The sequence below is a fragment of the Aquarana catesbeiana genome, linkage group LG03 (genome assembly GCF_042186555.1).
Source record: "Aquarana catesbeiana isolate 2022-GZ linkage group LG03, ASM4218655v1, whole genome shotgun sequence".
NCBI lineage: Eukaryota > Metazoa > Chordata > Amphibia > Anura > Ranidae > Aquarana > Aquarana catesbeiana.
In genome coordinates, this window is record NC_133326.1 from 386928731 (window position 1) to 386946034 (window position 17304).

A 17304-nucleotide genomic window follows, 5' to 3' on the forward strand; every position below is an offset into this window, starting at 1 on the left:
CACCCCTGTGGGTTGGAGCTGTGACTTGGAAGTACATATTAAAGTGGATGTAAACCTGATTCATGAAATTTGACCCGTGCATATATATCTGTAGTGTTTTCTTATCTCTTTCCAAAGCTCTAAGTCCTGTGTCTTTCTGCTGCTCCGTTTTTCTGTTATCAGCATGATAAGTATTGACAAGCTCTCCGACACAGGAGATAAAACCTGCCTGAAATTTGTGTCTGGGGAGGTTGCTATAAATAGATTAGCAGAGAGCTGGTCTTTTCACAGCACAGCTCTGCAAGCCTCTGCCTATGTAGAGAGAGAGTGTGTGTGTGTGTGTGGGGGGGGGGGGGTGCCTTTCCTCCAATCAGCTGTTACACAGTGTATGCCCAGACTTCACTTCCAGTGCTGAACAGGAAGAGAAAATTCTAACACGATCTGCACTTTCTAAAGAATATAGCAAGTTGACAGCAGATATACATGTAAACTTATGTAGGAGGATTTGTTTAATCTCTGTGTATCACCTGAGGCTGTTCACTTCACTGGGTATATGTGAAGTTTACATTCACTTTAAGTTCTACAAGTGGACATATCTGAGATCAGTAGTCCAGATGTGTGAACAGAGAATTAATACAAACACTGCATTAGTGGTTATACAGTGGTTGTGTGTAATTGTATATAATTTAATCCTAGTCTGTGGTAATCGGAAAAGGAAGGGACTGTTTTCTGGACTCTTGAGTACATCACAATTACCTCTTTGTCTACCACATAATCTAGTTGCTTGTGATGGAATGACCAACTTTTAAATAATAATAGAAGTAGTTTTACTATTATGTATTCTGTTGAAAAGTCAAATTGGAGGTTTCTGCCAACCACATTTCTATGAGACACTCCTTTACTTGCTTGTCTGATCTCTTGTCTTCTATTTAAATCTGGCCTTAGACCAAGGAGGATGGTTAAATGTGTAGGCATAATCTATTAAAAGAGAAGTATGGGTTTGGGGGTTTTTCCATAATCTTACTTGCCTAGGTGGATGCTGCATTGGTCCCTCGGTGCCTCTGCACTGAGAACCGAGCGATTGAACACCACAGATGGCTCGGTTCTCATAGCTCCCCACGCAGACAGCTGATTACTGTCAATCAGCAGCTCTCCGCTCTGCTCGCTTATTGGAGCACTGGGCTGTGGAGGGGCGGGGAGCGGCCGTCTCAGGCTCTCAGTGGCCCGCTAAGAGCCTGAGACGGGTGTTAGGCCAGGCACCTGGCAGATCCAGACTCCCATTGTTGGGATGACGTGGTGCCTGGACTGATTTCTGTGAAAACTGGTCGCAGGAGTGCAAAACGAATTGCACTCCTGTGTTCAATAGGAGAAGTACAGCTAAACGAGCTTTGGCTGTACTTCTCCTTTAACTGAAATGTAAAAAAGCACACCAAAATTTCCTAAGCATGTTTTCTTATACTTACAGAGGCAGGTTAGGGAGTGTAACCAGACCTCTTGATCAGTATTTTATATTAACCAGTCCCTGTCTCTCTTGAGAACTGTTGGCTGGGAGTCTTTGGTACTTCCCGCTGCTTCTCAAAGACAAGGAGACTTGAGCCTTAAAGTGGATGTAAACCCACTCATCATTGCTAAATGACTGGCATAGTGCTTATCTCTAAGGATATACATGCCTCCTGCATGTTTCCTTACCTGTCAAATATCTCCCCTTTTTCTGTTTGTAGCTCTGCAAAACTCCAGATTCTGTTGGTGGGTCTGTTGTCCTTAATGAACTGCAAGGGTGCTGCTTTCAGTTAACTGCCTGTCCATATGATGTGCAGGCAGACCGCTATCCTAGGAGACCGCAGGAGCCTGATATTGCCCCCGCAAAAGAAATGTGCATTTTTTTTACATTTTTTTTAAAAAGGTGAACTTGGCATTTAAAATGCCAAAGCTTAAAGTGTTTCTAAAGGCTGAAGGTCTTTTTTACCTTCATGCATTCTATGCTTAAATGTAAAAACCCTTCTGTGTGCAGCTCTCCTTCCAGCCTTCTCTTATAACTACCTGAGCCTGATCTCGATCCAGCGATGTGCATGAGAGCAGCTGCTCCCCCAGCTCTCTCCCTCCTCATTGGCTCAGACACAGCAGTGGGAGCCATTGGCTCCTGCTGCTGTAAATTGTAGCCAGTGAGGAAGAAGCGGGCACAAGGCCGAGCCATGCTCTGTGTGTCTTATGGACACACACACACTGGGGCTCGGAAGGAAGCATGCCCAAGTGCCCCCATAGCAACCAGCTTGCTATGAGGTCACTCGACAGAGGGGAGGAGCCAGATCGCCGGCTGGAGACCCGAGAAGAGGAGGATGGGTGCTGCTCTGTGCAAAACCATTACAAAGAGCAGGTAAGTATAACACATTTGTTTAAAAAAAAAAAAAAATTGTTTAGTAAATTACATTTTAGTTATGGTGTTTAAGTGCCAGTTTGGCCATTGGTGATTGAAGAAAGCTAAACCAGCATTTTGGTTTCCTTTTGTTTTCACTGAATGCTTTTGTCTCAAAGGCATAAAATCAGCACTTGACTAAGTCATGAGATGCATAGATTTGCAGTTCTGGTCACATTTTTTTTACAGACATGTGATAGCGAAACATTCGCCTCTATAGAGATTTATTTAAGCACTCTTTCTGCAAGGTTCACAAAAGCAAAAAATAAAATTGATATTTATAATTGGAAGTCTGATCATATGCTTTAATCATAAATCCTGTTACTTTGTCATTGAGACTACAAAGGACTTTTTGCTCTGTTAGAACTTTCACCATCAGTATACAGCAGTGGTCATCAACCCTATCCTCAGGCCCACTAACAGGCCAGGTTTTATGTAATACCTTGGGGAGATGCAGACTAGAATACTGCAATCACTGAGCAGCAAATTATGATGTATTTTAGTTATCTTGCAAATCTGGCCTGTTAGTGGGCCTTGAGGACAGGATGATGACCACTGGTATACAGCATTCTGTTTAGCGATATTAAAAGTGAGCTAGAGTAAGGTATTTTAGTTGCTAGTATTTGCTGATGGGCTGAAATACTCAATTGTGAAGCTTTCTTTTGGATTACATTAAATTGAAGAAACCCTCTAAACTGAAAAAACTCTCCACTCCGGGTAGCTTCTCTCCACTGCTGTTCAAACCCTAGGTGCTAAGTGCAAGCCAAGCCATCTTTGGTCTAGATGAAAAGATCAGAGCCGCCACACATCGAATAAAATCACAAATGTCCACACAGGTTATTGTAAAGTATCCACAAACATAGCAGTGACAGTCCGTGACCTAGGACTGCCCCCTGTAATGCATTTCACCTAATCAATGCTTAATTGTAGAGATCTCTAAGACTAAGCCCTGACTTTGTGAAATGCATTAGTAGTGTTTTCCAAAAGAGGACTTTGACTGCCATGTTTGTGGATGTTTGTGGATGTTTGCGATTTATCTGGTGTTCGGGGGTTCTAATATTTGCTTGTGAAGCTTCCTTGTTGAATTTTCTGCTCATATTGCCACTTGGGTCTTACCCCTTGTCCTGCTGTATTCCCTGTAATGTAATTTAAATGACATATCCCAATGGTCCTTTCCTTTCTACCCTACCTTTTCTTTTTTTCCTCTACTGTTAACTTCTCCCCCCATTATACATTCCTCTCCTAGTGATAGATCACATCTGTAAAATATAGATAGTTCGGCCCTGTTCGAGGCCATATTATTGTTCTTGCCTCTCAACCTAAGACTCAGTACATCCCAAAACGACTCCTATTGTACATTCTTCCACTTTTTTACTTGACTGTGAAGTTGGTTAAAACGAATATTTACTGGCAGCTGTATTTTCTTAACTCCTGCTATGAGGTAGGCTTTGGATGAAATGCGTTGGCACATATGGATTATGCTGTTGCTGTAGTGCACCAGTAAAGTTCCTAAATGAAGAAGCTATCAAATGACCAGCTATTTGTTTGATTCAATCATTCAACTGTGCTGGAGACAAAGCAAGAATTGCAACAAAGGCTGCATTTTATTTTTATAACAGCTCAGCGATTCATTTTATGTATGTTTAGATAAAAAAATGTTAAATGAGAGGTCTGCTTTAAAATGATATTTACTCACTTAGACTAGAGGTAAATCTGATGTAGCTGTATCTATCTTAAATGTATAAAATCAAAAGTGCCTGTATGTGAAGAGTTGTATTTGTAAGTCTCTGCTCCACTTTTGAAATTGAACATATGGGTAGCAGGTGTACAAATTCCTCCTCTTAAGTTTACAGTCAATGTGTTGGCAAGAGCTAGGCTTGGAGTCCTGTTTCCCATAATCTGCCTCTAAATTTAAACTAGTTTCATTTGTGATCAGTGGCAGAAGCCTGGTCTCAGGCGGTCTGGGTTTTGGCTGGCGGTGTTTATTAAGGTCAAGGGCACTTGGCCTCTGATCTATACAACCAGAAATTCCCTTAAGAGGAGATAGGTAGATGCCCAGAATTCTGCTTCTTACCTTAGCACAGATCACATCACATGTTGTTTATTAGGAACTGAGCTCTGCTACTCACGAGGTGTATGAATGCACTACCAACAAAATAATCAGGCAACTTCAAGCATCCACTAACCTCAGAAGCCCTTAAAGCGGTATTAAACCCCAAACCAAAAATAAAATATTATTGCAGCTCACCAGTCATTTTTTGTGTAGCTGCATTCGTATTCTTTGTTTATTCCTCTGTGTTCACCTGGTGATCAGCCAGTAACCCACCTCTTGTATTAGAGTGCCCCCCCCCCACTGGCTGAAGGAGCAACAGGGGCACCTTTGGAAAGCAGGATTATCCATTTTGGGGAGGGGAGTGTTAAATGCTCTAGCACAGTGGTCATCAACCCTGTCCTCAGGGACTAACAGGCCAGGTTTTATGTATTACCTTGGGGAGATACAGACTAGAATACTGCAATCACTGAGCAGCAAATGATATCACCTGTGATGTATTGCAGTTATCTTGCAAACCTGGCCTGTTAGTGGGCCCGAGGACAGGGTTGATGACCACTGCTCTAGCATATTTAGATGCATTAACAAATTGAAGCCAAACTCCAGCTAGTTCTTTATAAGCAATTACAGGTACAGTTTTTTTTTTTTTTTTTTCCTTTTGGGAAAAGGTTTTACATAAATAAAAGTGGTCATTGTAAGCACCCCTGTCAGTGTTTAAATGGTTTGTTTCATCTCTCTAATTGCTACATCAGCAGGTGAGCTTGTTCTTTTGTAAAGCAACAGACTTGCTGGCCAGATCAGGTGAAAAAAGAAAAAGCCTAAAAAAGAAATCAAATGCAGCCATCACATCTAAGAATTGGTAATCTGCAGTATAATACATGTTTGCTTTTGGGTTTAATACTGCTTTAAAATCTATATGTTAAAACAGTATTCCATTTCATATGAACATGTTATGACCAGTTCATGAATCTTGGAGCGACTGAAGGAAATTGTTTAGACTACATCAGGCAGTTAAATGGTGACTTTAGTTTTCTATACTTTGCAAGACAGATGTCTGGTTACGAAGAGAGACATCACTATTCACTTCAAGCGTATGTAATCCCAGTTACCTAAAGCTTTTCCTTTTTTTTTTTAATCATGTGGATGCAACTTCAAAAGTAATATTTTCAAAATCTTTAAACCTGCCTCTTTCATTAAAATAGTACATGGTGTCCTGCCAGGAAGGTCCTAGTTCAGACACTTCTCTTTATAAGGTCCCCTTTACACTTGTGCTACTTGTCCTCAGGCTTAGGACTGCAAAGTCGCATTACAAGTCTTACCCCATGATTTCCATTGAATACCGTTCATATCTGTGCGGCTTCAAAGTAGTCCCTGCACTAATTTGGTTTGACTTTGATGCGACTTGAGGTCCATAGACCTCAAGATTATACAGGTATTGCTTCAAGTCACATCAAAATCGCTGCAATATTGTGCAACTTTCAGGTCGCACAAGTGTGAAAGGGGCCTTAGTTGACAATGCTCTGTCCTCATGTGATGTCACCTGTCACACAGGCTTTCAAAGACTACAAGTGGTTTTTAAATACACATTGTGCAGACGTGGTCCACTGTAGCCGTTGCTAGATTGCATTTAGACAAAGTGGCTGCAGAATGGCTACAGATGATCAATGACAATGAGCAGTAGCAGAATATGGAATAAAGGTAAAAAAAACAAAAAAAAAACAAACCCGTACAGTGGAACCTCGGTTTGCGAGTAACACGGTTAACAAGCGTTTCGCAAAACAAGCACTGTATTTCTAAAAATCCTAACTTGGTTTGCAAGTGTTGTCTCGCAAAACGAGCAGGATTCAGGCCAAAAGCAGTGTGCAGTACCGCTTTTGGCCTGAGGTGGGGGGCGCCGGAGCCGAACAGCGCCGATCGTCGGCGTCCGGAAATGCACGGAAAGGCCCGAGGACAGTTCGGCTGACCTCGGCAAACCTCGGAAAGGCTCGTGAACGGAGTCTTTCCAAGGTCAGCCGAAGTGTGCTAGGGCCTTTTTGGCCGTTTCCGAAGCTCTCCGGCGCCCCCCCCCCCCCGCCTCTTGCATCCCATTGAAGTCAATGCGGAACAAATTATTTTAATTTCCATTGACTTCAATGACAAAACTCGCTTTGATATGCGAGTACATTGGATTACGAGCATACTACTTATGCTCGTAATCCGAGGTTCCACTGTACTTAGAAAATATAATTTGTTTTAATACGCATTTCTTTTGAAAACTGTCATTACGTTAGGGTTCACATCTACTTTAAATGAGAGTAAAAGAAGCTAATTTCATGAGTGGTCAGGTTTCTTGCCCTAATCTTGGTGTAGAGCAGGTGCCCCATTTTGACATGTGGGAGTCTTGGTATGTGGCTGAGTCAGTCGCTGTTACCATTCACTGATTAAATAATTAGCTCTGCTAAAAATAATTAGTAGCCTAAGTAGACATAGGCCGTATAGAGGAGAAAACCTGAAGCATTGGCTAGATGAGGCAGAACACGTGTGCGAAGCAGTCATAACAAGTATTGTTCCATGTCAGAGTTTACAGATTCCTTACACATCACATTGCATATACCATGTCTGTCAAAGACCTGGTAATGACTGTGGGCTATTAAGAAGTCTAATGTAATGATTTAAATATTATATGTATACCATGTCAGTCTTGGTATTGGCGCCAGATTGATGTACACTATGTAGAACAGTTAAAACAATAATGGAAAACAGACATTTACTTTCGTATGCCTGGAGATGCAGTAGAGTCATACCATTGTATATGATGTAGGGGAATGTCAAGAAATAGTGCATTCATTTAAAGGCTAAGTTCACTTTCCTGAATGTGTTACATGTTAATGTATGTACCCTGTATTTTAGGGTATTTGGCACTTGACCCCACCCCTTCTATGTGAAAATGGGTGGGGATCTTCTCCCCTCACCAGCTGTCACAATTTGAAATCAGCATTCAAACACCCACAGAACTGCGCCACCCATTCACAGTCTCCTGTGAGTAAATGGACTACAAGTACTGTCATACATTGCGGTTGACTACCTGTATTTCTCAATGAACTGTGAGGGCGCTAGCGAGCGCTCTCTCGTAATTTTATTGATCTTCCAGCTGCCTGTATTGGGCAACTATTGCTGAAAACTGCATTAAACATCCAAGCAGGGTTTTTTCTAACTCTTCGCACCCAAATCATGTGATGAATTGGAAAAAATCCTGCCTGCAAGTTTAATGCAGTTTACAGTCGCACATAATGCTCATCAATGCCCCATTCACACCTACACGGTTTATGCAGCTGCAAACTGGCCATCCGTGAGCTTTATGTGTGACTGTATGATGTAATCACAACTATGTAGTGTGAAGACCTGCTTGATTGATTGGATGCAGATTGAATGGATTGTTTAGTTCCATCAGCCTTTCTTAACTTTTTTTTTTTTTTTTCAAATATTTTATTTAACCGGAAAGAAGGCAATTCCATATTACTAAATCAATACTTTTCAGGCCTTGGAAGCCCCTGCTAATATATACTTTAGCTTCAGCTCACAGGACATTAGTATGATCATTAAACTGAGATTTAAAAATAAATAAATATGACAATGCATATTTAAAATCTGGAGCTGTATTTTCAGTAATTATAATGAAATGTATAAATATGGACAAAAAAGAAATACAGGCAGTGAAAATTGTAGTGTTCCCCCACATTAGAGCCCATTCCATTTGTGGTCAATATAGGGCTCCCTTACTTTGTTGATCAGTGCTAGAGGTGTCCCCTTACACTGGTGGTTTGTTGTGAAGTGCACCCTTATATTGGTAGCCAGAGGAGAAGGACCCCATTACACTAGTGGTAAGTGGGAAGAATGCTTTCTTTACAAATGGCTAAAAAGGTAATTTGGCATTAGTGGTTATCAAAGAGTCTGAAATTGATCATTGCTCAGAGCATCCTCTAGATCAGGGGTAGGCAGAGAGGTGGAGATCTACCTGAACAACATGGGAGAAGTCAAAGATCACTGGACACAGTGTCGCCTCCTGACTCCCGATTTCAATTTCAAATTGCCGTACTACCGTGTCGCAAGCTCATGCATTGCACAGCAATCATTATTCAGGTGGTAAGGAGTCAACATATCACTTCCTCACCACCTGTCAAACACACTCTTTTCAGAAAAGCACTTGTGAATGAGCCCTTCATGGCATTCGGCAGTGCATAATAGTAAAGCAGCCCTATACTATTATGCTCAGTGTATTGCTTCACACTGACCTGAAGATCTCTTCTTCCCTGCTGCTGGCACCCACCTGGAGACAACTAGCCAGGATAAGAGGTGGAGTGTAGTTGGTATCACTACGCATGGGACAGGGGCCAGCACTACAGAGGAGGCATCGGCTTATGTGGCTCTTGCTCCTTACTACAGATCCAGCTTTACAAGTAGTCCCTCTGCATTGCACTCTGTTTGATGCTCCGGAATGGCAGGTCAGCAAGCCCAGACCATAATCTACCAGTCACCTGTCTGGGATCTAAAGGTTGCTGACCCCCGCTCTAGAGGAACCCTAGGGTGTCAAAGAATCCTGGTTAAAGCGGTAGTAAACTGCAGCAAAAAAATAAATAAAAAAATTGGGCCCTCCAGTTTAAGTCATAATGTGCTAGTATGAACGGCATATTAGCACATGTGTGCGGGAGTCAGTTTACGGCACAGGACGGTTATGCCGATCCTTTTGAGCACGTGCACTGGTGACGTTACCGGCTGCATCTAAAGTAAATCTCTCCAAAACAGTGTACATTTTGGAGATATTTACTGTACCTATAGGTAAGCCTTATTATAGATTTACCTATAGGTAAAAATCACCTTAAGGGAGTTTGCTACCCCTTTAAGGAAGGCTAATCTGGTCTCCTACACTACATAGTTGTTGGTAAATGTAAAGATTGTACAGAGATTTTATAGGCCGATTTTTATTTTTTTATATATAAGCTCATGAATTGTTCAGTATAATAATTCCCACAGAAAAAGTTTTAGCAAATTTAGCAGAAGTGACTAGTAAATTCATCTCAAATGACAATTAAAGACTCTATGCTTCGTTCATGCAAAACAGACGTACTGGTAAACGATGTCTGTATCAATAGGGAATAGGGTGTGTGCTGTGTACACTGTCTATGCTGTGTCCTTGGTCTGTGAGCCATTAATACGCTCATTTCTGCTATGGAGGGTTCCCTTTATTGCAGTCACATGTCTGCTGGACAGCAGCCAGTGCAATCTGATCTGTCTTGGAGGCAACACTATCAGCAGCAGATTCAGCCAGGGTTACCAGAATAGTAAATAATGTATCACAAGACTCAGTCTATTTGCTCGTTGCAAACACATTTTAACAGCTTCTAGAGTAATGGATTTCACAAGTAGTTGGTTTACATAAAGCATTTCCATTTGTTCAGTTTTGTAATGACTAACCATATAGGAAAGGATAAAAATAAACGCAGGGGAGGGTTTTAATATGTTTTATATTGTTTTTGCCAATTGCTTAAAACAAGTATTTTAGATAAAAAATTACAATTAAAATTATTTTAAATAAAAAATTAAGAGCAGTTAATGTGCAGCTGTCATTTCAGAATCTCTACTTCAATTTCAGATGGTTTTATGTTGACGGCCTGTAAGCTCTGTCTTTGCAAAAATAACAATGAGCCCTTTTCTAATGACAAAATGTTATTGTGGTTTTGCCTTTCTCCCATTTTTTTTTTAATGTGAAATTAAAAAAATGTACAGTTTTTAGTCAGCTTAATATTATATACCGTATTTATCGGCGTATAACACGCACCCCAAGTTTAGGAGGGAATTATAAGGAAAAAAATGTTTTAAGGAAAAAAACTTACATTTAAATGCTCATCAATGCAGCCTTGCACAGCGTCCATCTGCATGCTTGTCCGGTGTCATTTGCAGCCTTGGTGTCATTTGCAGCCTTGGTGTCATTTGCAGCCTTGGTGTCATTTGCAGCCTTGGTGTCATTTGCAGCCTTGGTGTCATTTGCAGCCTTGGTGTCATTTGCAGCCTTATCAGTGTCCATTTGCAGCCTTGCAGCTTTGCCAGTGCAGATCTGAAGCTTTTGTGTCCTTTTGCAGCCTTGCCCAGGCTGCAGTTAAACTGCAGTGACATGTCAGTGTCACTGCAGTTTGAAAATGGCGCTGCCGGCGCCGAAATACACAGAGCCGGTCCTCGGCTCTTCTCGGCGGCTCTCGTTCACTTTCGGCCACTTTCGGCTCCACTCGTAGTCCCGCCCGGGATGGACGTGACTGTGAGCGGAGCTAGCCGAACCTAGCCGAGTACACTCGGCTAGGTTCGGGCGGCGCTCGAGTGAAGCCGAAAGTGGCCGAGAAGAGCCGAGGACCGGCTCTGTGTATTTCGGCACCGGCGGCACCATTTTCAAAACGTGGTCGGCGATCGCTCCGCTCAGTCAGCGGGGGATCGGCGTATAACACGCACCCGCGATTTCCCCCTGATTTTAAGGAGAAAAAAGTGCGCGTTATACGCCGATAAATACGGTATTTCCCTCTGTTGTATAGTGGAAATCTTCTTAAATGTATACTGGTCCATTAAACTGACAACTGAAGAAAGAATTGCTGAAATTGCATGTCCTTACTTCAAAATGTGTTGTTATAAGCCAGCCATACATGGAGCTCAATTTGTACCATTATCTAGCTGCAATGTACAGGAATTACAGAACAGAGTAGCCTTATAATTTGAGTGTAGACCCTCTTTAAAGTGTTTGTCATGTTAGTGAGAAGTACTACACAGTGCTGTTAAGTTGTCACACGGACTATGTAATATAAGCAATCTGCAAGAAAGTATGCATTTACACAAAAAGGGTGTATTTACTAAACCTAAGATGGAAAAAGGTGTACAGAAATGTAAATGCTAATATGTGGAGAGTTCATAGCTGGTCAAACCTTCTTTGGCAGCTATTATTTTAAGCAAGAACTTTTGCTAGCTCTGGATCAGACTTGCACAAGGTTCAGGATGAATTTGTGACCATTCCTCTTTACAAAACTGCTTCAGCTCAGACACATTTGTAGGATGTCTGGTGTGAAGGGCACACTTGAGGACATTCCACAGCATGTCTATGGTCTAGACTGACTGGCCACTCCAAAACATGACATGGGGGGGGTTAGTTACGAAAGGCAAATCCACTTTGCACTACAAGTGCAAAGTGCACTTGTAATTGCACTGGAAGTGCAGTCGCTGTAGATCCGAGGGGGACATGCAAGGAAAATGATAAACAGCATTTTATCTTGCACATGATTGGATAAGAAAATCAGCAGAGCTTCCCCTCATTTCAGATCTACCCGTCAGATTTAAAGCGACTGCACGTTCAGTGCAATTTCAAGTGCACTTTGCACTTGTAGTGCAAAGTGGATTTGCCTTCAGTAAATAACTCCCAATGTAATTTGGTGAGTTTTCAAGTGTGGTGGTGCATAAGCACAGTGGAGGACTAGAAGCACAGAAGAGTGTGTGTGTGTGTGTGTATGTGTATATATATATATATATATATATATATATATATATATATATATATATATATATATATATATTTGCACTTAAAGCACAGAGCACTTTGTAAAGTGACGTCACTGATTGATTTGCAGAGGAACAGCATTGGACAGCAATTACCGTATTTTTCGGCGTATAACACGCACCCCAAGTTTAGGAGGGAATTTTAAGGAAAAAACTTTTAGGAGGGAAGTTTAAGGAAAAAACTTACATTTAAATGCCCATTAATGCAGCCTTATCAGTGTCCATCTGCGGCCTTGTCCATCATTGCAGCCTTGCCCAGTGCCTCTGCAGCCTTGCCAGTCTCTTTGCTAGTTTCGGCTCCTCTCGCAGTCCCGCCCATCTCCACTGATTGTGAGAGGAGAGGAACGAGCGACGCCGAAAAAAAACACATAGCCCAGTGTAATCAGCTAGTTTCGGCTTCTCTCACAGTCCCGCCCCTGACTGTGAGTAGAGCCGAGAATAGCCGAGTACACTCGGCTATGTGTATATCGCTGGCGCTCGCTCCGCTCACAATCAGTGGAGATCGTCAGGGATCGGCGTATAACACGCACCCACGATTTTCCCCTGATTTTTAAGGGGGAAAAAGTGCGTGTTATACGCCGATAAATATGGTAGACACTTTTATATGGACTGTTATGTTCAATAATGAAATGGAACACTTAATATTTTTGCACTTTTTTGATGTTTAAAAATTTTTATGCACCGGAGCACTTTATTTAAATGATGAGGTTTGTTTTTCACAGTTAATTTGTTGGTAATATTTATGTTGTATTACAATATAAGATGATAGCATCAAGATAACTTGTGTTGTGTACTGAGGTTTAATAATGCCAAAGAATAATGGATTACTGCAAGACTACAGAGGAAGGACTATGGGAGGTTATTATGAAGGTGTTTCCTTCATATGTAAATGAATCACTTCACAGAAAGCAGGGCTCTGGGAGGGAGGGATCAGAGGGGTGAAACTCTGTGTTCACACTGCTCTGCATATTTACCTGGGGAGGATTGAATTCTAATTGTGATCCATTCAATCCTGCCCAGAACAGGCTGTGTATGAAGAAGTTTCCTTCTTGAATAATGCTGTGATGTGGGACTTGGGAGGTTTGGCCTAAGGATGGGCTCAGTTAGCGCTGCACAGCATAAGCTTCCTTGTGGGCTCAGGCATGTGGAGCTACGAACACGCCTGAGCCCATCCTTAGTTTGGCCATTTGTTTTGTAGGTGTGACTGTGTGGCATTGAATGCTAATTGGGATGTATTCAATCCCACCCACCATCAGAGCTGTAGACTCTAGCTCCTGCAGGAAGTGGCTGTGGAAGGGACAGAGTCAGGATATACAGAGTGTCACATGGTACAAAGCCAATACTAAACCCAGAATATCAGGTAATCTGCAGACAACAGAGCAACATGGTATAGTGGTATGATCTATGCTGAGATTGATCATTTCATTCAGCTCTAGTGAAAAAAAAAGTTCAGCGTTGTGTTTTTTGCACATTTTATGTACGTGTGAATAAATGGGTAGTTTTGCGAGTTCAAGAGCTGTTATAGTATGAATGGAGCTTTATTGTTGCAGAGTAAAATGGTTTGTAGTTGCATGTTTGTGTCATCAGTTGAGGGGAGTAATTTTCCAATACACATACTATGAATGCTTGGCCAGAACTTACTATATCCTCTTACTTGGAATGATACCAGGAAGTGCTCAAAAAGAGTATGTGTGTGTCATGGAAAAATTTTCCTCAATCCACACAGCTATCTCCCAGTCTTTTTCTTTCCACCTTGCCACCGGTTCACATGTGCTTCACAAGTCATGCAGTCGTATCATTCTGGAGCTCTGACCTGCTGTTTAACCATTTGTTATAATAAATATTGATTTAATTTGCTTCTTCAAGAACCAAAATCATTTAAAATGTAACTAAAGGCAAAACTTTTTTTTTTTTTTATTTAGTTTTGGACAGAGTGGAGATGATTTAAAACAGGTTGGGTTTTTATTTCTACCTCTGCCCCCTTTAGGGAGATCCGACTTCTCTGTTTGTTTTGTTTACCATTATCAAAAATGAAAGTAAAAAAAAAAAATCCCAAAGTAGGGGTTGTCCCCAGAACAGTAATAGAGGGGAAATATTCAATGGGGATACTAGTTTTGATGACCTAGGAGGGCCGAATGGATTCCCATAATTTGTAGGGATTTCTTCTTACTACTTATTTTGCCTATGGGGCAGGAAGTGAAGGTAAATTTCCCCAATGGGACACGGATGAAAAAAAAAATATTCAGGGGTTACAACCCTCTTTCATGTTATCCAAAATAAAAAAGTTTTGCCTATAGTTCTACTTTAAGCTCTCTGATGAATCGTATACTTCTGAAATCATGGATGAGAAGGAGAATAATACTCCTAGAATCCAGTATACACAAGTCAGGATTACACTAAAATTTGAGAAAATCTATAATGCTTTATGTAAAAGACCAAGCTATTGTTTACAGAAAAACCTAGAAAAATGACATTTTTGTTTTTTCGTTTGTTAATTTCTCCTTTTCAGCATGCCATAACATTCAGTACATTTAGTCTAGGTTCACAATGAAGAAAAAACACAGTGCGATTGGCAGAATCGAATTGCATGGGTGTGAAAACCCATGCGATCTGATTCAAGTGCAGCAAAAAAGAGTCTTGCACCATTTTGGAAGGCGTTTTGAGTCATACAAAATGTGGTGCAATTTTTGTGTGAATCGCATGCAGTATCCTGCACCGCACAAGTGTGAACCCAGGCTTTAATTGGGAGCAAAAAGTCCAGATGTGACATGCGGCAAAATATCTCCTCCTCCTCTTTTCTCTGTCAATGGGATATAGTTGAGGGTGGGCACAGACACAGTTTAAGGGTCCCGGGTACATTTAACTGCTTTTCCATAGCCAGGAAAATAGGTAAGTGTTATTCAGCCGTGTTTAAATATTTCAACAGTTCCATTTTTAAAAACAACATCAAGAAGTTGTGAAGATCTGGAGTTCATCTAAAATAGTATTCAAGTCATTTTTTTGGAGAAAGGAAACCTGAAGCAAGTCGGATGTTGCTTAGTGGGCACCATTGTGTTCCTTAGATTACATTTTCCTACTGCCTAAATCTGCTGCCCAGTCCACAAAAACACTTCACCCCACCCACAACTTCTATATACTGGGTACTTGTGGTCAGGCCTCAGTGCTGTGACTTAGCAGCAGTCAGAATGTTGGAACTTGCATAAGAATTTAAGATGGCTCTGGCAGGGGGGTAAGCATGACTAAGGTAAATTATAGCATTTTATGGCATCTGGCTCAGGTTGATTTTTTTTTTTCTTCTTCCATCTTGGTTCAAAAAAAGTTTTCATGAGGGGACAAAAGGTTTAAAAAAATCAGGCACTTGCACATATGATGTGATTTGCTATTTTAGTAGTAGAGTCTTGTACTGCTTTAGCCATTGATTAATAAAGAAAGTATGGAGTTTAGGGGGAGCTAAAGTGACCGGTACTTGCCTCCTCTACAGCGGTGTGACGTATGCAAGCTCCCTTCCTGCGATCTACTTCCAGGTTTGGCTTGTTCAGCCACCATTTAGGCCCGTGATGTCTATGTGCATGGAAGTGCGTTCATTCTAGCATCTGGAAGATGCTTGGACTGTGCATGGTTTAGTGTACATTCAGAAGATTTTCTGGCAAGCAGGTAAGATGCTTTTATTGCAGAAAAGTCTCTTCTGCAATAAAAGGATTTCTGCTAGCAATTTTTCTTTTGAATGCAAAAGTTCAGCTTTAGGTTATACCTTTGATTTGTTAACTTAAAGTGTATCTAACCCCCAAAAATGTTTGTCTTGTGGAGTACAAATCCTTAGATGCGATGGCTGCATTTGTTTTAGTCTCTTGCTTCTTTTATTTTCATCCAGCCAGCAAGTCTGTTTTTTTTACTTTTAACAGGCCAAGCTAACCAGTAAATATGGCAGTTAGAGGGTTAAGACAAACCATTTACCCATGACAGGGGAGCTTAAAATGATCAGCTTGTATGGATTTAAACAAAACCGTTATCCAAAAAGGAAAAATAACTGGTTCAGTAACTGCTGTAATTTGTTAGGCAAGTCCATCTAAAGCTGACCATGCACTATACAATTTTGTTGTACAATCTTTTTTAGATCTACCATTAACTATTTAGTACAAGGGCCTGTCTGAATTGTTTAGGTTTGCCCTCATATTACATAGTTTTGGCATAATGAGCTAGTATGCTAGTATACATCGCTTACTAGCTCATTATGACATACTTATCTTAGAACGATGCCCTGCAGTGCTGCCCGCACTCCACTCCAACGGCCGACATATTTCCCGGAGTTGCTCCCGGGCTCCGGCGCTGTGATTGGCCGGAGCCGCGATGACGTCATTCCCTTGCATGCGTGCGGGTGCCGCCGGTCAGTGCGTATACGCTGATTATGTCGGCGGTAACATATATAGTAAATATCTCCTAAACTGTACAGGTTTAGGAGATATTTACAGTACCTACAAGTAAACCTTATTATAGGCTTACCTGTAGGGTACAATTAAAGAGGAAGACTTTACTTCCTCTTTAGGAATCAGTTAATTCACGTAAATTCCAAACATTCTGCAAATTCCTGTGGTAAAAATTGATTATGGCTATTTGATTACCAGTATTTTTAGTTTGTATAATGAATTATTTACATAGTTGTTGATGTACTATTCTTATGTAGTCTAATAGAAAAAAATATCTTAATTGCTTTTGTGTTTTTACCATATACAGGACAACGATCTGTAATCTGTACACCATGCCCAGAATATCGGAACCTGTTTGGCTAACAATGATGTCTGGATCACCAGAGAAAAATCACCTTTGTCAGCGATTTATGAAGGAGTTTGCCTTCCTCATGGAATACACATCAAAGAATCAGTACGTATTTACAGTTCATTGTTACAGTTCCAAAAATGCATATATAAAATAGTTGTGTTCAAATTTACATTTTTACGTTCAAAAATTACAATAGGCATTTGGCAGCTGCTCTTTTTGCCTAGACCCACTTTGTTTACATTCCGCAGTGCTGTGTGGCTAGTAAGCAGCTTCTGTATTCCCAAAGGTGCAGGTTATTACTAGGTAACTCTTCTGTTCCTAGATTCCATCCATGTAATCTAGTAATCAGAGGCAGGACCTGGAAAAAGATGATGTCAAAATCCTAAAAGGTGCATGTAAGTCTTCTTTTACACGGTTGAGGAGCGGTAAAAACATGCAGTATCATTCATCGGATGCAGCGCATCTTACTGAATGGGGGCGAACTGCAACCACATGCAATGGACACGGTTGTATCACAGTG

The 17304-nt window shown here is 41.1% G+C and overlaps 1 protein-coding gene across 2 annotated transcripts in view; it reads left to right on the forward strand.

Moving 5' to 3' along the window:
* FNIP1 (folliculin interacting protein 1) overlaps positions 1-17304 on the forward strand; it is a 145161-nt gene that overhangs the window by 104359 nt on the left and 23498 nt on the right. For both annotated transcript variants that reach the window (XM_073620691.1, XM_073620692.1), the window contains one exon: positions 16740-16886. In XM_073620691.1, coding sequence (XP_073476792.1) covers positions 16740-16886 — 147 coding nt within the window. The remainder of the gene's footprint in view (positions 1-16739; positions 16887-17304) is intronic.